Source organism: Erythrolamprus reginae, chromosome 7 (assembly GCF_031021105.1).
Source record: "Erythrolamprus reginae isolate rEryReg1 chromosome 7, rEryReg1.hap1, whole genome shotgun sequence".
NCBI classification, from domain to species: domain Eukaryota; kingdom Metazoa; phylum Chordata; class Lepidosauria; order Squamata; family Dipsadidae; genus Erythrolamprus; species Erythrolamprus reginae.
This window is the reverse complement of record NC_091956.1, coordinates 41,007,626-41,028,868: the sequence shown is the minus strand read 5'-3', so window position 1 is coordinate 41,028,868 and position 21,243 is coordinate 41,007,626. Positions and strand designations below refer to the sequence as shown.

General features: G+C 42.4%; 1 protein-coding gene across 3 annotated transcripts in view; it reads right to left on the bottom strand.

Moving 5' to 3' along the window:
- The window catches only part of NCAPG (non-SMC condensin I complex subunit G), a 281,872-nt gene that overhangs the window by 149,639 nt on the left and 110,990 nt on the right, over window positions 1-21,243 (bottom strand). For all 3 annotated transcript variants that reach the window (XM_070757387.1, XM_070757390.1, XM_070757388.1), the window contains exons 5-6: window positions 8,134-8,279; window positions 7,049-7,133 (exon numbers count right to left, since the gene is read on the bottom strand). In XM_070757387.1, the coding sequence (XP_070613488.1) occupies window positions 7,049-7,133; window positions 8,134-8,279 (231 nt within the window). The remainder of the gene's footprint in view (window positions 1-7,048; window positions 7,134-8,133; window positions 8,280-21,243) is intronic.

Sequence of the window (21,243 nt, the reverse complement as noted above, 5' to 3'; positions counted from 1 at the left end):
GAACCTTTCGTCATACGAACCTCCTCCTTGCACCAATTAAGTTCGTATCATGAGGTATTACTGTATATGAATCTCTCTGTCTCTCTCCCTCCTCCTCAAACATCCTGTTTAAGTACTTTGTAAAGCAGGACTCAAAATCTTGAATGTTCACTTACAATTATTTAACGACAGTCTAGAGCAGTGGTGACAAACTCAAGACCCACGGGCTGGTTCTTAAATACAGCCCATGGGGCCAGCCTGGAAACATCAAAGGATTAGCCCGCGGTGCCTCTGGCAGCTAAAAGAAGCCACCTGTGGCTCCCCGAGCTTCATTTTCACTCTCCATAGCCTCCTGCAGCATTCTGCTGGCTAAAACGGGGCCCAAAATGGGGCAAAAGGGCCCCTTTTTCTGCCAGTAAAGTGCTGCAGGAAGCCATGGAGGCTGGAAATGACGCACAGGGTTGCACGCAGATCTCTGCGCCCCCGTTTTAGCAGCAGGCTGCTGCAGGAGCCAGCCATCCTACCTCCTCTTCACCATTCTGTAGAGCAGCGTTTCCCAACCGGTGTGCCGCGGCACACTGGTGTGCCGCGAGACATGGCCAGGTGTGCCGCCAAGCTTCAGCTGGGCGGGGCGCTGCCGGTACTTCCGTCCTGGGGCTCCCGCTCGCAGCTGTCTCCTGCTCGATGCCGCGGTTTTCGGCGCTCTCCTGCTGGGCCCCAAAGAAGGAAGGCAGGAAGAAGGAGAGCTCCATTCTTCGCACCTTTTTCCCGCCTTCTTTCTTTGGGCCCCAGCAGGAGAGCGCCGAAAACCGCGGCATCGAGCAGGAGGCGGGGGACAGCTGCGAGCGGGAGCCCCAGGACGGAAGTACCGGCAGCGCCCCGCCCAGCTGGAGCTCCTCTTTCATCGACGGCAAGTGTCCGATGGGAGCGGGAGGGGTGGCCGCAGCGGCCGCAGGCAGTCGGGGGAGATGGCGGCGGCGAGAGGGATCGCTCGCTCTCTCTCTCTCAGCTGACTGCAAGTGGGAGCCCTGACGGTGGCGGTTGGACGTTCTGCTGGACGTCGTACATGCTGGCGCTGCGTGCCTGGCATATACGGTGTCCAGCACCACGTCCAGCTGCCGCCGTCAGGGCTCCCGCTTGCAGTCAGCTGAGAGAGAGAGAGAAAGAGAGACATATAAGAGGCAGAGAGAGAGAGAAAGAGAGACATAGCAAGAGAGGCAGAGAAAGAGAGACAGAGCAAGAAAGAGAGACAGCAAGAGAGGCAGAGAAAGAGAGATAGAGAAAGAGAGAGAGAAAGAGAGACATAGCAAGAGAGGCAGAGAGAGAGAAAAAGAAAGAGACATAGCAAGAGAAAAAGAGAGACTTAGCAAGAGAGGCACAGAGAGAGAGAGAAAGAGAAAGAAAGAGAGACATAGCAAGAGAGACATAGCAAGAGAGACAGAGAGAGAAAGAGAGATAGCAAGAGAGGCAAAGAGAAAGAAAGAGACATATAGCAAGACAGTGAAAGAGAGAGAGAGAGCAAGAGAGAGAGAAAAAAGCAAGAAAGAGATAGCAAGAGAGACAGAGAGAGAGAGCAAGGGAGAGAGAAAGACATAGAGGAAGGGAAGGAGGGAGAGAGAAAGAGAGCAAAAAAGAGAGGAAGAAAGAAAGAAAGAGGGATGGAGAGAGAGAATGAAGGGAAGGAAGGAAAAGAGAGAAAGAGGGAGAAATAGAGCGAAAGGGAGGAAGAGAGAGGGTTTTTTTGTCCAAACTTTTCTTTAGCCCCCCCCCCCTTTCAGTGTTCCCCAGGATTTTGGAAATACGAATAATGTGCCGCGGCTCAAAAAAGGTTGGGAAACACTGCTGTAGAGAACTATAATGCTGATCTGCCCTCGAAGAAATTCAGTTTGACACTTGTGGTCTGGTTATGATTGTGCTGAAAAAAGTGACTTATAGACCCTCTTGGAGGTTATGATTGTCATACCACTCCCACATGATTGCAATTTGGGTGCTTGACAACTGGCTGAAATTTACAGCAGTTAATGTCCTGTGGTCACATGATCGCAATTTGCAGCCTTCCCAGACAGTACCCAACATTATTAATGGGGAGGGAGGTTTTGCCGCTAGAAGCCTTCAGCCTCTGACAGTAAAATGAGCCCGAGCACATTAATCCGCAGCCTGTTTCTCAGCTGCAGAGGCCTTTCCTGAAGGCAAAATTCAAGCTGGGGGCAACACGTGCAAGTGGCGGCAAGCGACTGCAGAAGTGGGCCATCAGCAGGCTCAGGCTGGCTGGGGCTATCGGTGCCACTGCTGTGAAGCGAATCAGTGGAAGACATCCTCCCAAAATAAGACCTGGTGCCTTTTTTGGTAGTAAAATATATACTGCTCAAAATAAATAAATAAAGGGAACACTCAAATAACACATCCTAGATCTGAATGAATGAAATATTCTCATTGAATACTTTGTTCTGTATAAAGTTGAATGTGTACAACACCATGTGAAATTGATTGTCAATCAGTGTTGCTTCCTAGATGGACAGTTTGATTTCACAGAAGTTTGATTTACTTGGAGTCATATTGTGTTGTTTGTTCCCTTTATTTTTTTGAGCAGTGTATATATATATATACTGTATTTTTCGGTGTATAAGACACATCTTTTTCCTCCCTAAAATAGGCTGATAATTAGGGTGCATCTTATACACTGAACGCAGCTCTTTTTCCCAGCCCTAGCTAGCTGCTAACGATCTTCCCAGCTCTTACTTTGCAGGCTCTTTCACTGTTTCTCTCTGTGAAGAATGTTTTCCAAGCCCTAAGTCTTTGCAGAGTTTGTTTCATTAACTTGCTCTGAGTAGGTTTCTTTCAAGCCCTAACCAGTTGTTAACAATGTTCCCAGCTCTTAGCGCTTGCAAGCTCTTTCATTGTTAATCTCTGCCAAGAATGTATTCTAAACCCTGCCTTTGATTTTTTTTTCATTCTCTATTTGCTCCAAATATTTCTTTCTAGCCCTAACCAGGTGCTAATGATGTTCCCAGCTTTTACCACTTGCTAACTCTTCCATTGTTAATCACTGCCAAGAATGTAATCCAAAGCCTGTCTTTGTAGGGTTTTTTTAATTGCTTTACTTGCTCCAGATATTTCTTTCCAGCCCTAACCAGGTGCTATTAATGTACCCAAGCTCTTTCATTGTTACTCTCTGTGAAGAATGTTTTCAAGCCCTAAGTCTTTGCAGGGTTTGTTTCATTACTCTAACTTGCTGTGAGTAAGTTTCTTTCAGCCCTAGCCAGGTGCTAACAATGTTCCCAGGGTTTATCCGCTTGCAAGCACTTTCACTGTTAGTCTCTGCAAATAATAATAATAATAATAATAATAATAATAATAATAATAATAATAATAATAGATTAGATTTGTATGCCGCCCCTCTCCGAAGACTTGGGGAGGCTCACAACAATAATAAAAGACAATATAACAGTGAAAACAAATCTAATATTAAAAGAAAAAGTATATAAAATCCCCACAATTAAAACCATACAACACATACATACCAAACATAAAATATAAAAGCCTGGAGGAGGTGTCTCAGTTCCCCCATGCCTGGCGATATAGGTGGGTCTTGAGTAATTTGCGAAAGGCAAGGAGGGTGGGGGCCGTTCTAATCTCCAGGGGGAGTTGATTCCAGAGAGCCGGGGCCGCCACAGAGAAGGCTCTTCCCCTGGGGCCCGCCAAACGACATTGTTTGGTTGACGGGACCCGGAGAAGGCCAACTCTGTGGGACCTTATCGGCCGCTGGGATTTGTGCGGTAGAAGGCGGTTCCGGAGGTATTCTGGTCCAGTGCCATGTAGGGCTTTAAAGGTCATTACCAACACTTTGAATTGTGATCGGAAACTGATCGGCAGCCAGTGCAGGCCACGGAGTGTTGTAGAAACGTGGACGAATCTGGGAAGCCCCACGATAGCTCTCGCGGCTGCACTCTGCACGATCTGAAGTTTCCGAACATTTTTCAAAGGTAGCCCCATGTAGAGAACGTTGCAGTAATCGAACCTCGAGGTGATGAGGGCATGAGCGACTGTGAGCAATGACTCCCTGTCCAAGTAGGGCCGCAACTGGTGCACCAGGCGAACCTGGGCAAACGCCCTCCTTGCCACAGCTAAAAGATAGTGTTCCAATGTTAACTGTGGATCAAGGAGGACGCCCAAGTTGCGAACCCTCTCTGGGGAGGTCAATAATTACCCCCCCCCCCCAGGGTAATGGATGGACAGATGGAATTGTCCTGGGAGGCAAAACCCACAGCCACTCCATCTTGCCTGAGTTGAGTTTGAACTTGTTGACACCCATCCAGACCCCAACAGCCTCCAGGCACCGGCACATCACTTCCACTGCTTCATTGACAGGACATGGGGTGGAGATGTACAACTGGGTATCATCTGCATACTGATGATACCTCACCCCATGCCCTTGGATGATCTCACCCCATGCCCTTGGATGATCTCACCCCATGCCCTTGGATGATCTCATTACATGGGGTCATGCAGATATTAAATAGCAGGGGGGAGAGGACCAACCCCTGAGGCACCCCACAAGGAAGAAGCCTAGAGGTCGACCTCTGACCCCCCACTAACACCAACTGCGACAGACCCGAGAGGTAGGAGGAGAACCACTGAAGAACAGTGCCTGCCACTCCCAACCCCTCCAGCCGGCACAAAAGGATACCATGGTCAATGGTATCAAAAGCCGCTGAGAAGCGGCAAGAAGCACCAGGACAGAAGACAAGCCCCTGTCCCGAGCCCGCCAGAGATCATCCATCAATGCAACCAAAGCAGTTTCCATGCGGTAGCCGGGCCTGAATCCAGACTACTGAGGGCCTAGATAATCGCCTTCTTCCAAGGACCACTGGAGTTGGAGTGCCATCACTTGCTCAACAACCTTCCCCATAAAGGGAAGGTTGGAGACTGGACGGTAGTTATTAAGCACAGCTGGGTCCAGGGAAGGCTTCTTGAGGAGGGGGCGCACAAGTGCCTCCTTAGAAGGAGCTGGAAAGGACCCCCTCCCCAAGGAGGCATTGACAATCTCCTGGACCCAGCTCCATGTTACCTCTCGGCTGGCCGAAACCAACCAAGAGGGACACGGATCCAGTAAACAGGTGGCGGAACTCACAGCTCCAATAGCCTTGTGCATTTCATCAGGTGTCACCAAGTCAAACTCCTCCCAGACAGATGGACAAAGACGTTTAGCCCCAGTCACCTCGACTGACTCATAGTCAGCCGATACTGCTATACAATTGAAGTCGAGTTCCGCCCGAATCTGAGCGACTTTATCAGCGAAAAACGAGTTAAATTCCTCGGCACTGCCCTGCAAGGGCTGCCCAACTACCCCCTGATTTAGAAGGGAGCGGGTCACCCTAAACAGAGCAGCTGGGCGGGATTCCGCTGATGCAATCAAGACGGCATGGTACACGCATATTGCCGCCTTGAGCGCCACTTTGTAGGTCTTAATAAAAGCTCTTACAAGTGTTCGATCGGCTTCAGACTTACTCTTTCTCCATCGCTTCCCTAGACGTCTCTTCTGGCGTTTCAACTCCCGGAGCTCCTTATTGAACCATGGAGTATAAAGCTAAAAATTCATACTAATTATTAAAAATATAGGTAATAAAATATTTCAAAGAGGGTTTTCCAAGCTCTACATCTTTTGCAGAATTTTTTCCATTGCTCTACTTGCAATGTAAGGAAGATCTGAGGAAGGTTACACACCTGGGGTGTGAGTTCAGATGGGGCGGCTAGGTTTCCACCAATTTTTTTTTTTATGAGAGAAAAAAAAGGGTGGATGAATAACAAGCTTCTCTAGAGAAAGAAATGTGTATCTCCCATCAATTGCAGCGTAAAAAAAGAAAGACAGAATTACACTGCAATTGATGGGAGATACATATTTCTTTCTCTAGAGAAGCTGGTTATTTGCCCACTCCTTCTCTCTTTCTCTCTCGCTATCTCTCTCTCTTTAAAAGAAAAGAACCTGATGGAAAGCTAGCCACCCCCAGCCAAACTCACACTTCAGCCGATTCCAGGTGCATAGCCTTCCTCAGATCTTCCTCAGCTGGGCTTGGATTCCCACTCAGAGCTGCTATGTCTTCAAAGCCTGGAGCTGTCATGCAGTTGCAGAGAAATGCCAGCTCTAAGTCCAGCTAGAGCAGAAGGGGGTATGAATCTGAATTGTGGGGTGGGTAGGTATGTGGGGGGGGAAACAGGAGGCGAGGCGAGTCTGGCATGGCTGCTGGAGGACTTCTGGGAGTTGAACTCCACAAGTCTTAAAGGTTAGGAGTGCAAGGGTCTTCAAACCTGGCAAGTTTATAGCTTGTGGACTTCAACTCCCATTTCTGAACCAGCAGGACTGGTGGAAGAATTCTGGGAGTTGAAGTCCACAAGTCAGAAAAGTGTCAAGTTTTAAGACACCCGAGTTAGATGTTAGGAGTGCAAAAGGTCTTCAAACCTGGAAAGTTTAAGGCTTGTGGACCTCAACTCCCATTTCTGAGCTAGCATGACTGGTGGAGGAATTCTGAGAGTTGAAGTCCACAAGTCTTAAAGCTGTCAAGTTTGAAGACACCTGAGTTAGAGAAGGGTCTTCAAACCTGGCAGGTTTAAGGCTTGTGGACTTCAACTCCCATTTCTGAGCTAGCATGACTGGTGCAGGAATTCTGAGAATTAAAGTCCACAAGTCTTGAAGCTGTCAAGTTTGAAATTTGTAAAAAGATGTACATGGTTTTAAAAAGTATACATGGTTTTTAAAAGTATTCTGCTACACTGGTATTTTATTAAACAATATAATACCACACCATTTGGTTCAGAATGCTTTTTTCCCTTATTTTCCTCCTCTAAAATCTAGGTGCGTCTTATAAACTGGTGCGTCTTATACACTGAAAAATACGGTATATAAGAGCAGGTGCTATTTTCAGGGAAACACAGTATTATTTATCCTAAGAATATTCCAAGTTATTTTAAATTAAACATCCTGTATCCCATCAGTATCTAGACACATATTAAGCATGTATTGGAAAAGATAAAATTTCTTTAAAACATCTAAATTAAAATGAAAATATTTTACCTGATCTATCATTAAGTCCTTGTTGCAAAAGTTTTACTCTCTGGGCTATTGTTAAAGCTTTGATATGAACTTTTCCTGCCAGGACCTTTAAAAAAATATTTTACGTAAGTTTTTCTTTAAATATGGATTAGTAGCACATAAAGAAAACTAAACTGAAGAATACTCCACACAATTGGCAATGAGCCTCTGAAACTGTAAACAGACAAGTCATAAAGGGAACACAATTGTAGAATAAGACATTCTGAGAAACTGCCCTTAAAAAAACCCAAACAACTGACATCCCAATACACTGACTAAAATGAAACTTTAAGACCATAGCTGCTTTATTGTATCCTGCCATTTTAAAATAAACATCATGTGTTCTTATGGTGACTTACTTTGTGCCCTAAAGTGAACCTCTAAGACGTTCAAAAGGTGATGTTCATTTGCTATCCACAGAGAATCTTTTTAACCAGTGCAGTCCAGGAATGAAGATTTGTGAACTGTACTACTTTAGCTGATTTGGCTGATAGGATTGTTCTTTTGAAGAGACTGGGTATATATTTTCACATAAGTGTTCTGCTAGTTACTACCTATAACTTTCTGAATGATATGTTGGTTGGCAATCATATGAAACAGTTAATAAAATAACACTCCAACATTTATCTTTCTCATGAACTTAGAATCCAGAATGTTGTATAAAATCACAGTGCATGAAGAATAGCATGTGACATAGCTAATACTCAACTTCACCTCGTAAGTCCTCAGCAATATGAAATTAAGTTACTAGGCAATGATCATATTAATGCATTTACACCTACAGAAAACAGTACAAAAATTGGGCTGGTACCCATCTATTTGGGGCATTTCAAAGAAAGATCTCCAGATAAAACCAAAGGAGATTTTCAGCACAGCTCACCTGAGTAGCTTTCTGCAGATATATTTAAAAGCAAACGTTTCTGTTAAATTTAAAGTATTAAAGTAAAGGATCATACACTGAGTGATCCACACATGAAGACATCTTCTACCAGCTAAATTTCCCAACAGTTTGTATAATTTTAACACAGAGAACAAATAGCAAGTGACATTACCAGGTATTTATTCACCTGATATGCTGATTTCCTGACGGTCTCGTTTACATCCATGGTACGACCAATAATTTTGGGTAGAGTTTTAATTGATGGATTAATGCAGGACAACACAGCACACCTTACTTCTGAGTTGGAGTCAGTGTCAATTAAACTGTTGTAAACTGAGAAGAAAAAAGTATTATGACAGGTTTGTTATTGATAGGAATATCAACATAAATAAAACAGTGCAGAGAACTGCACTCCAAAACATTCAGCCTTACAGGCTTAGAGACCCAGTAAGCTAAAGCTCAGCAGGAGCTACAGAGAGTGGACATAAAAACGGAAACACCTTGAAAAATCATCAAAATATATTTTAATATGGTGTTGGTCCACCTTTTGTGGCAAATACAGCCTCAATTCTCCAAGGTATTGATTCATACAAATTGTGAATTGTTTCCAAAGGAATTTTATCCCTCTTCAGCAATGTTCCTTCTAATTTTTTTTCGGGGTGGGCGGAAAAGTAGTGTCTGAGCGGCAGTCCCCTTGGGACTGGGTGGCATAGAAGCATAAATAAATAAATAAATAAATAAATAAATAAATAAATAAATAAATAAATAAATAAATAAATAAATAAATAAATAAATAAATAAATAGATGGATGGATAGATAGATAAATAGATAAATAAATAGATAAATAGATAGATAAATATAAATAATAAATCCCTTCTTTTTTATTAAAAGAAATTAATAATAAAACAAAACAAAACTCTATTACTATTAAAACTAAAACAACCAGCAAATCCAAAAACATAACTATTAATAAAAACAGGTGAGGGCTGGGAGGGTTTTTCTCTGTTATTATTTAAGTGCTTTTACCATATGCTTTAAATCAAGCGTCACTTCTCTCTCTGTTTCTCTCTCTTTCCTGTCATTCTCTGCCTCAATCATTTTCTCATTTATCTTTTTTTCTCCCCTTTTTTCTATCATTTCTCTCTCCCTCTCTCTTCCTTCCACTCCTCTCTCTCTTGCTTTCTTCCTCTCTCTCTCCTCTCTCACTCTTTCTTTCTTGCTCTCTCTCACTCTCTCTTCCTTCCTATCTTCTCTCTCTCTCTTTCTCTCTCTCCGTTCCTTTCTTTCCTTCTCTCTCCCTTCCACTTTTTTCTCTTTTTCTCTCTCTTTTCCTTCCTTCCTCTCTTCCCCTCCCTCTCCCTCTGTTTCTCCCTCTCTCCCTTTATATTTATCTCTTCCTTCCTTCTTCTCTTCCTCCCTTTCTCTCTCCCTCTCGTTCAATTTTCTCTTCCTTCCCTCCCTCCTTCCTCTCCTCTTTCCCTCCCTCTCTTTCCCTTCTTTCTCTCCACGTCTCCGGTGGGCAGCCAGCTTTGCTGACCGGCACAAGGCTCAAGCCAGCTGCCCGGGAAAGCCAGGAAGGTCCTCCTGCCCCACCCAGCCAAAAACACAACGGAGGTCTGCCGCCACCAGCTTAGCCTCCCGTTGCTCCACCCCGCTTCGCCCTGTCTGTCTCCGTTGTGTTTTCGGGGGGGAGCGGCAGGAAAGCGGGCTTTCCGGCAAAACAGCGCGCTTTTCAAATGGGCTGCTGTCCTGCAACTCTTTCCTGGGCGGGGGGGGGGAGGAGTCCAAGCAGGCAGCCTCCACGCTTTTCTTGGAAGAGGAGGAGAGGGGGCTGATCGGGCGGGTGGGGGCAGCGCCGAGAGGCCAGGGGCGGGAGGCACGATGGGGAGGCAGGGGTGGCCGCGGCTCCCTTTCCTTCTACTGCCAGCGCCTCTCCATCCCCGCCCCCCCCCGCGGGCTGGCAGGGGGATGGGGAGCATGTGCCCGTGGAAAAGGGTGCACGGGGGGTGTTTTGGGGCGCACGCATGCTCACGCACGCAGCTTACGGGGAATGGTGCTGTTCAGTTAAAGCACCATCCAGTTCTTTCAGAGACGATGGTGGTGGAAATCGACTTCTTACTTGAATCTCTAAAATTGACCATAAATGCTCAATAATGTTGAGGTCAGGTGATTGTGGTGGCCAGATGAGATGCTGAACTTCATTAGAAATGTTCCTCGTGCGGGGAGCCCCCTGTTCTTCGACCGGACCGTCTGGGTCCAATCTGATTGTGGAGGGTGAACCTTGGAGGAGAAAAAGGAAGCTTCAGGGACAGAGCCCTGTCCTGCAGCTCCCGCCGCAGCTCTGATCCAGACCGGAAGTTCGAGGAGCTAACACTGAAGCTCCGAAGGGGAGGGTTTGCCCTGCAGCCTTGGAATTGGAAAAACCGAGTCTCTCCATGAGATCTCGGCCATTGCAGCTTCACCACACGGGCGGAAGAAACGACTAGAAAAGAAGTCAAACTACTGCAGCAGAAGGAAAAGAATTGAGAAGCAAAGAAGAAAACTAAGGTACAAGCTTATTGTGGCAATTTAAAAACGTCTAGAACTGTTAATTTTCTAAAATAGAAGGCGAACTTGGAAAAGTAAAAAGAGGGAAATATATCCTTGGGCAAGAGTCTGTCCAGAACTTTTTTTTTCTTTGTGAAGTAATATATAATGAAGAAACTACAAATACAATAAATCCTGCTAATAATTTGACTCATTTTTAAATTCCCATCTCCGAAGAGTATTCTAGGAGATGAGAACCAAGTAAAAGTAAATTCATAGAAACATAGAAACATAGAAGTCTGATGGCAGAAAAAGACCTCATGGTCCATCTAGTCTGCCCTTATACTATTTTCTGTATTTTATCTTAGGATGGATATATGTTTATCCCAGGCATGTTTAAATTCAGTTACTGTGGATTTATCTACCACATCTGCTGGAAGTTTGTTCCAAGGATCTACTACTCTTTCAGTAAAATAATATTTTCTCATGTTGCTTTTGATCTTTCCCCCAACTAACTTCAGATTGTGTCCCCTTGTTCTTGTGTTCACTTTCCTATTAAAAACACTTCCCTCCTGGACCTTATTTAACCCTTTAATATATTTAAATGTTTCGATCATGTCCCCCCTTTTCCTTCTGTCCTCCAGACTATACAGATTGAGTTCATTAAGTCTTTCCTGATACGTTTTATGCTTAAGACCTTCCACCATTCTTGTAGCCCGTCTTTGGACCCGTTCAATTTTGTCAATATCTTTTTGTAGGTGAGGTCTCCAGAACTGAACACAGTATTCCAAATGTGGTCTCACCAGCATTCTATATAGCGGGATCATAATCTCCCTCTTCCTGCTTGTTATACCTCTAGCTATGCAGTCAAGCATCCTACTTGCTTTCCCTACCGCCTGACTGCACTGTTCACCCATTTTGAGACTGTCAGAAATCACTACCCCTAAATCCTTTTCTTTTGAAGTATTTGCCAACACTGAACTGCCAATACAATACTCAGATTGAGGATTCCTTTTCCCCAAGTGCATTATTTTACATTTGGAAACATTAAACTGCAGTTTCCATTGCTTAGACCATTTATCTAGTAAAGCTAAATCATTTACCATATTACAGACGCCTCCAGGAATATCAACCCTATTGAACACTTTAGAGTCATCGGCAAATAGGCAAACCTTCCCTACCAAACCTTCCCCTATGTCACTCACAAATATATTAAAAAGAATAGGACCCAGAACAGATCCTTGTGGCACACCGCTTGTAACCTGACTCTGCTCAGAATACTCGCCATTAACAATAACTCTCTGATGTCTACGCTTCAGCCAGCTGCAAATCCATTGAACTATCCAGGGATTAAGTGCAATCTTCACTAATTTATCTATCAGCTCTTTATGTGGAACCGTATCAAAGGCTTTGCTGAAGTCCAGGTAGGCAATATCCACGGCACCACCTTCATCCAACACCTTTGTGACATAGTCAAAGAAATCAATGAGATTAGTCTGACATGATTTGCCTTCAGTAAAGCCATGCTGATTTGGGTCTAATAAGTTATTGTTTTTTAGGTGCTGATTTATCCTCTTTTTGAGTAGAGTCTCCATCATTTTAACTACAACTGATGTCAAGCTAACTGGCCTGTAGTTACCAGCTTCTTCTCTACTGCCCTTCTTGTGAATAGGCACAACACTGGCCATTCTCCAATCCTCAGGAACTTCTCCTGTTAACAAGGATTGGTTAAACAAATCAGTCAGGGGGGTAGCAATGACAGATCTGAGTTCTTTAAGAACTCTGGGGTGGATGCCATCTGGACCCATTGCCTTATTTATCTTTAATCGTTCAAGTTCTTCTAAGACATCGACTTCTAAGATCACTGGAGCTGAATCCGTACAGCTGGAAGCAATGCTATATCCCTCTATAGTATTATTTTGTAAGGTGTCTTTTGAGAAAACTGAACAGAAGTAGCTATTGAAATGGTCAGCGATCTCCTTATTCCCATTAATGCATGTATTATTCCCGGTACTAAGCTTCGTGATGCCGCAGTTTTTCTTCTTCTTATCATTAATATATCTGAAGAAGGTTTTATCCCCCTTCTTTACAGATTTGGCAATTTCTTCCTCTTTTGAGGCTTTAGCAGCATATATTATCTGTTTCGCCTCCTTCTGTCTCATTTTATATACCTCCCTATCAGCTATACTTCCAGACTCTTTATACCTCCTATAGGCAGCCTTTTTTTCATTGACTATAGCCCTTACATCATTGCTAAACCATAGCGGTTTCTTCTTCCTTTTACCTTTAGTTATTTGTCTTACATACAGTCCAGTGGCTTTTAAGATGGCCTTTTTTAATACAGTCCACTGGATGCTCGCTCCTGCCATTTTATCCCTCCCCTTTAATTCATTATCTAAATATTCTCCCATTGCATTAAAATTTGTTTTTCTGAAATCCAATACTTTGGTTGCATTATAGGATTGCTCACAATGAGTTTTTACATCAAACCACAAACATAGATGGTCACTGCAACCTAAATTTTCTCCCACCTTGACATCTGAAACCCAATTCCCATTCGTAAAAACTAAATCTAGAATATTCTCCCTTCTAGTTGGTGTCTTAACCAGCTGTGCCAGAGCTGCTCCTGTAAAGGCCTCTACTATATTCTTACTTTTGCATGTAAGGGCACTGGGGATATTCCAGTCAACATCAGGCATGTTGAAATCACCCATAACCACAATATCTCCCTTTACTGCCATTTGGGTAATTTCATCCATCATCTTGTTGTCATATTCCTCGGATTGCCCTGGAGGCCTATAGATCACCCCAATTCTAATGACAGAACCTTCTTTATTTTGCATGCAAATCCAGAGAGTCTCTAGATCTTGACACGTATTTTGAATTAGTGTTGTTTTTAGACTTTCTTTAATATAAATGGCTACTCCACCTCCCCTTCTCTCTATTCTATCCTTCCTATACAGTGTATATCCTGGTATGGATATTTCCCATTCATTAGAATCCTTAAACCATATCTCAGTTATGGCAACCAGGTCCAAATTATCTCTAGATATTATGGCCATTAATTCACAGAGCTTGTTGCTCAAGCTTCGAGCATTTGTGCACATTACCCGAAGAACATTATTTTCGTTATTAGTTTGCCCCTTATCATCAACAACTACATCTATATTATTTGCAGCTCCCTTTTCATAAGCTTCCAAAAACTGCTTTATCCTCATTGGTCGGGGACAGAAATCACCCACATCAGTTACATCTCTGTCCCCTTTACCTAGTTTAAATGCCTGTCCAAAAAAGTTCTGAATTCCTCACCGAGCACCTGGGTACCTCTGTATGATGGATGCAAACCATCCCTCTTAAACAACTCCCTATTAGACCACCTACTGACATCATGACTTACATAGCCAAAACCTTCAGCTTTACACCACTGCCTTAACCACACATTAAACTCTCTGATACACGTTGTTTTATCCTCTTGGCCACAAACCGGTAACACCTCTGAGAAAGTCACTGAATCAGTTATTTTACCCAGCTCCACACTTAGACATTGAAAATCTCTTTTTACTACATTAACATTTCTCTGGGACAAATCATTTGTGCCAAGATGCACCACCACATCAACGTTATTACCTTTACTCACAGTCTTAACAATGTTTGTAATCCGCCTCCTGTCCCTGCTGGCAGTGGCCCCTGGGAGACACCTCAGCACCTTAACCACATCCTTGCTCTGTCCCAAATCAACACCTCTAACGGTCGAATCACCCACAAGAAAATGTGTCCTCTTTTTATTTCTACTAACTGTACTTGATGGTTTGGTGACATTTACGACAACTTCCCCTTTGAACATCCCCTCATTCTCTGCCTGAGGGACCTTGCTAATATCTCCAACATCCTTACTATTTAAATCCGCAAGAACACTATAGGAATTCGATACAGAGAGACCAAAATTGCTATGTTTTTGCTCAACTGCACGCAATCTTCCTGAACCGACAGTTGTCCACACAGCCCTCCTCCTCGGGGGGCGCTGTGGAAGTGGAGGCTGGACACATGGCTGCATTACAGCACGTGGTTGGGACAATCTTTCCACTTCTGACTGCAAGCTACAAACTAAGGACTGCAATCTAGAGATCTCGCCATCTAACCTAGATGTCCTTATGCAAAGAGGGCAGTACCCCAAGTTCCACAAGGTGCTACGGAAGACAACAGCCAAACAAATGTTACACTGCACCAAGCCAGTCATCTTAACAATGTATTGAAATACAAGTACTTAGCAGGAAAATCAACAACCCCTATTGCTACCAAACTTTGCTGATTTTGGTTTATAGTGATATGATTCGCGCGCCGTTAGGCGCGCGGGCCACTACCTTCCTCTCCTTCTCTGTGATCTGAAGTGCAAATTAAAATGGCTTTTTCCTGCCTTTCATACTTCCCAGTCTAATCCTGCCCCAGCCTAATCTGATTGGTCTGTGTTTGAAAACAAACTGCTAATAAAATTGTCTGTAACAGCCAGTTATAAATGCCCCTTCTCCTTGAATTCAAAAAATGCAAATGCAAAAAGTAAACAGCACTACCTTCCTCTCCTTCTCTGTGATCTGAAGTGCAAATTAAAATGGCTTTTTCCTGCCTTTCATACTTCCCAGTCTAATCCTGCCCCAGCCTAATCTGATTGGTCTGTGTTTGAAAACAAACTGCTAATAAAATTGTCTGTAACAGCCAGTTATAAATGCCCCTTCTCCTTGAATTCAAAAAATGCAAATGCAAAAAGTAAACAGCACTACCTTCCTCTCCTTCTCTGTGATCTGAAGTGCAAATTAAAATGGCTTTTTCCTGCCTTTCATAGTTCCCAGTCTAATCCTGCCCCAGCCTAATCTGATTGGTCTGTGTTTGAAAACAAACTGCTAATAAAATTGTCTGTAACAGCCAGTTATAAATGCCCCTTCTCCTTGAATTCAAAAAATGCAAATGCAAAAAGTAAACAGCACTACCTTCCTCTCCTTCTCTGTGATCTGAAGTGCAAATTAAAATGGCTTTTTCCTGCCTTTCATACTTCCCAGTCTAATCCTGCCCCAGCCTAATCTGATTGGTCTGTGTTTGAAAACAAACTGCTAATAAAATTGTCTGTAACAGCCAGTTATAAATGCCCCTTCTCCTTGAATTCAAAAAATGCAAATGCAAAAAGTAAACAGCACTACCTTCCTCTCCTTCTCTGTGATCTGAAGTGCAAATTAAAATGGCTTTTTCCTGCCTTTCATAGTTCCCAGTCTAATCCTGCCCCAGCCTAATCTGATTGGTCTGTGTTTGAAAACAAACTGCTAATAAAATTGTCTGTAACAGCCAGTTATAAATGCCCCTTCTCCTTGAATTCAAAAAATGCAAATGCAAAAAGTAAACAGCACTACCTTCCTCTCCTTCTCTGTGATCTGAAGTGCAAATTAAAATGGCTTTTTCCTGCCTTTCATACTTCCCAGTCTAATCCTGCCCCAGCCTAATCTGATTGGTCTGTGTTTGAAAACAAACTGCTAATAAAATTGTCTGTAACAGCCAGTTATAAATGCCCCTTCTCCTTGAATTCAAAAAATGCAAATGCAAAAAGTAAACAGCACTACCTTCCTCTCCTTCTCTGTGATCTGAAGTGCAAATTAAAATGGCTTTTTCCTGCCTTTCATACTTCCCAGTCTAATCCTGCCCCAGCCTAATCTGATTGGTCTGTGTTTGAAAACAAACTGCTAATAAAATTGTCTGTAACAGCCAGTTATAAATGCCCCTTCTCCTTGAATTCAAAAAATGCAAATGCAAAAAGTAAACAGCACTACCTTCCTCTCCTTCTCTGTGATCTGAAGTGCAAATTAAAATGGCTTTTTCCTGCCTTTCATAGTTCCCAGTCTAATCCTGCCCCAGCCTAATCTGATTGGTCTGTGTTTGAAAACAAACTGCTAATAAAATTGTCTGTAACAGCCAGTTATAAATGCCCCTTCTCCTTGAATTCAAAAAATGCAAATGCAAAAAGTAAACAGCACTACCTTCCTCTCCTTCTCTGTGATCTGAAGTGCAAATTAAAATGGCTTTTTCCTGCCTTTCATACTTCCCAGTCTAATCCTGCCCCAGCCTAATCTGATTGGTCTGTGTTTGAAAACAAACTGCTAATAAAATTGTCTGTAACAGCCAGTTATAAATGCCCCTTCTCCTTGAATTCAAAAAATGCAAATGCAAAAAGTAAACAGCACTACCTTCCTCTCCTTCTCTGTGATCTGAAGTGCAAATTAAAATGGCTTTTTCCTGCCTTTCATACTTCCCAGTCTAATCCTGCCCCAGCCTAATCTGATTGGTCTGTGTTTGAAAACAAACTGCTAATAAAATTGTCTGTAACAGCCAGTTATAAATGCCCCTTCTCCTTGAATTCAAAAAATGCAAATGCAAAAAGTAAACAGCACTACCTTCCTCTCCTTCTCTGTGATCTGAAGTGCAAATTAAAATGGCTTTTTCCTGCCTTTCATAGTTCCCAGTCTAATCCTGCCCCAGCCTAATCTGATTGGTCTGTGTTTGAAAACAAACTGCTAATAAAATTGTCTGTAACAGCCAGTTATAAATGCCCCTTCTCCTTGAATTCAAAAAATGCAAATGCAAAAAGTAAACAGCACTACCTTCCTCTCCTTCTCTGTGATCTGAAGTGCAAATTAAAATGGCTTTTTCCTGCCTTTCATACTTCCCAGTCTAATCCTGCCCCAGCCTAATCTGATTGGTCTGTGTTTGAAAACAAACTGCTAATAAAATTGTCTGTAACAGCCAGTTATAAATGCCCCTTCTCCTTGAATTCAAAAAATGCAAATGCAAAAAGTAAACAGCACTACCTTCCTCTCCTTCTCTGTGATCTGAAGTGCAAATTAAAATGGCTTTTTCCTGCCTTTCATACTTCCCAGTCTAATCCTGCCCCAGCCTAATCTGATTGGTCTGTGTTTGAAAACAAACTGCTAATAAAATTGTCTGTAACAGCCAGTTATAAATGCCCCTTCTCCTTGAATTCAAAAAATGCAAATGCAAAAAGTAAACAGCACTACCTTCCTCTCCTTCTCTGTGATCTGAAGTGCAAATTAAAATGGCTTTTTCCTGCCTTTCATACTTCCCAGTCTAATCCTGCCCCAGCCTAATCTGATTGGTCTGTGTTTGAAAACAAACTGCTAATAAAATTGTCTGTAACAGCCAGTTATAAATGCCCCTTCTCCTTGAATTCAAAAAATGCAAATGCAAAAAGTAAACAGCACTACCTTCCTCTCCTTCTCTGTGATCTGAAGTGCAAATTAAAATGGCTTTTTCCTGCCTTTCATACTTCCCAGTCTAATCCTGCCCCAGCCTAATCTGATTGGTCTGTGTTTGAAAACAAACTGCTAATAAAATTGTCTGTAACAGCCAGTTATAAATGCCCCTTCTCCTTGAATTCAAAAAATGCAAATGCAAAAAGTAAACGGCACTACCTTCCTCTCCTTCTCTGTGATCTGAAGTGCAAATTAAAATGGCTTTTTCCTGCCTTTCATACTTCCCAGTCTAATCCTGCCCCAGCCTAATCTGATTGGTCTGTGTTTGAAAACAAACTGCTAATAAAATTGTCTGTAACAGCCAGTTATAAATGCCCCTTCTCCTTGAATTCAAAAAATGCAAATGCAAAAAGTAAACAGCACTACCTTCCTCTCCTTCTCTGTGATCTGAAGTGCAAATTAAAATGGCTTTTTCCTGCCTTTCATACTTCCCAGTCTAATCCTGCCCCAGCCTAATCTGATTGGTCTGTGTTTGAAAACAAACTGCTAATAAAATTGTCTGTAACAGCCAGTTATAAATGCCCCTTCTCCTTGAATTCAAAAAATGCAAATGCAAAAAGTAAACAGCACTACCTTCCTCTCCTTCTCTGTGATCTGAAGTGCAAATTAAAATGGCTTTTTCCTGCCTTTCATAGTTCCCAGTCTAATCCTGCCCCAGCCTAATCTGATTGGTCTGTGTTTGAAAACAAACTGCTAATAAAATTGTCTGTAACAGCCAGTTATAAATGCCCCTTCTCCTTGAATTCAAAAAATGCAAATGCAAAAAGTAAACAGCACTACCTTCCTCTCCTTCTCTGTGATCTGAAGTGCAAATTAAAATGGCTTTTTCCTGCCTTTCATACTTCCCAGTCTAATCCTGCCCCAGCCTAATCTGATTGGTCTGTGTTTGAAAACAAACTGCTAATAAAATTGTCTGTAACAGCCAGTTATAAATGCCCCTTCTCCTTGAATTCAAAAAATGCAAATGCAAAAAGTAAACAGCACTACCTTCCTCTCCTTCTCTGTGATCTGAAGTGCAAATTAAAATGGCTTTTTCCTGCCTTTCATACTTCCCAGTCTAATCCTGCCCCAGCCTAATCTGATTGGTCTGTGTTTGAAAACAAACTGCTAATAAAATTGTCTGTAACAGCCAGTTATAAATGCCCCTTCTCCTTGAATTCAAAAAATGCAAATGCAAAAAGTAAACAGCACTACCTTCCTCTCCTTCTCTGTGATCTGAAGTGCAAATTAAAATGGCTTTTTCCTGCCTTTCATACTTCCCAGTCTAATCCTGCCCCAGCCTAATCTGATTGGTCTGTGTTTGAAAACAAACTGCTAATAAAATTGTCTGTAACAGCCAGTTATAAATGCCCCTTCTCCTTGAATTCAAAAAATGCAAATGCAAAAAGTAAACAGCACTACCTTCCTCTCCTTCTCTGTGATCTGAAGTGCAAATTAAAATGGCTTTTTCCTGCCTTTCATACTTCCCAGTCTAATCCTGCCCCAGCCTAATCTGATTGGTCTGTGTTTGAAAACAAACTGCTAATAAAATTGTCTGTAACAGCCAGTTATAAATGCCCCTTCTCCTTGAATTCAAAAAATGCAAATGCAAAAAGTAAACAGCACTACCTTCCTCTCCTTCTCTGTGATCTGAAGTGCAAATTAAAATGGCTTTTTCCTGCCTTTCATAGTTCCCAGTCTAATCCTGCCCCAGCCTAATCTGATTGGTCTGTGTTTGAAAACAAACTGCTAATAAAATTGTCTGTAACAGCCAGTTATAAATGCCCCTTCTCCTTGAATTCAAAAAATGCAAATGCAAAAAGTAAACAGCACTACCTTCCTCTCCTTCTCTGTGATCTGAAGTGCAAATTAAAATGGCTTTTTCCTGCCTTTCATACTTCCCAGTCTAATCCTGCCCCAGCCTAATCTGATTGGTCTGTGTTTGAAAACAAACTGCTAATAAAATTGTCTGTAACAGCCAGTTATAAATGCCCCTTCTCCTTGAATTCAAAAAATGCAAATGCAAAAAGTAAACAGCACTACCTTCCTCTCCTTCTCTGTGATCTGAAGTGCAAATTAAAATGGCTTTTTCCTGCCTTTCATAGTTCCCAGTCTAATCCTGCCCCAGCCTAATCTGATTGGTCTGTGTTTGAAAACAAACTGCTAATAAAATTGTCTGTAACAGCCAGTTATAAATGCCCCTTCTCCTTGAATTCAAAAAATGCAAATGCAAAAAGTAAACAGCACTACCTTCCTCTCCTTCTCTGTGATCTGAAGTGCAAATTAAAATGGCTTTTTCCTGCCTTTCATACTTCCCAGTCTAATCCTGCCCCAGCCTAATCTGATTGGTCTGTGTTTGAAAACAAACTGCTAATAAAATTGTCTGTAACAGCCAGTTATAAATGCCCCTTCTCCTTGAATTCAAAAAATGCAAATGCAAAAAGTAAACAGCACTACCTTCCTCTCCTTCTCTGTGATCTGAAGTGCAAATTAAAATGGCTTTTTCCTGCCTTTCATACTTCCCAGTCTAATCCTGCCCCAGCCTAATCTGATTGGTCTGTGTTTGAAAACAAACTGCTAATAAAATTGTCTGTAACAGCCAGTTATAAATGCCCCTTCTCCTTGAATTCAAAAAATGCAAATGCAAAAAGTAAACAGCACTACCTTCCTCTCCTTCTCTGTGATCTGAAGTGCAAATTAAAATGGCTTTTTCCTGCCTTTCATAGTTCCCAGTCTAATCCTGCCCCAGCCTAATCTGATTGGTCTGTGTTTGAAAACAAACTGCTAATAAAATTGTCTGTAACAGCCAGTTATAAATGCCCCTTCTCCTTGAATTCAAAAAATGCAAATGCAAAAAGTAAACAGCACTACCTTCCTCTCCTTCTCTGTGATCTGAAGTGCAAATTAAAATGGCTTTTTCCTGCCTTTCATACTTCCCAGTCTAATCCTGCCCCAGCCTAATCTGATTGGTCTGTGTTTGAAAACAAACTGCTAATAAAATTGTCTGTAACAGCCAGTTATAAATGCCCCTTCTCCTTGAATTCAAAAAATGCAAATGCAAAAAGTAAACAGCACTACCTTCCTCTCCTTCTCTGTGATCTGAAGTGCAAATTAAAATGGCTTTTTCCTGCCTTTCATACTTCCCAGTCTAATCCTGCCCCAGCCTAATCTGATTGGTCTGTGTTTGAAAACAAACTGCTAATAAAATTGTCTGTAACAGCCAGTTATAAATGCCCCTTCTCCTTGAATTCAAAAAATGCAAATGCAAAAAGTAAACAGCACTACCTTCCTCTCCTTCTCTGTGATCTGAAGTGCAAATTAAAATGGCTTTTTCCTGCCTTTCATACGTTCCCAGTCTAATCCTGCCCCAGCCTAATCTGATTGGTCTGTGTTTGAAAACAAACTGCTAATAAAATTGTCTGTAACAGCCAGTTATAAATGCCCCTTCTCCTTGAATTCAAAAAATGCAAATGCAAAAAGTAAA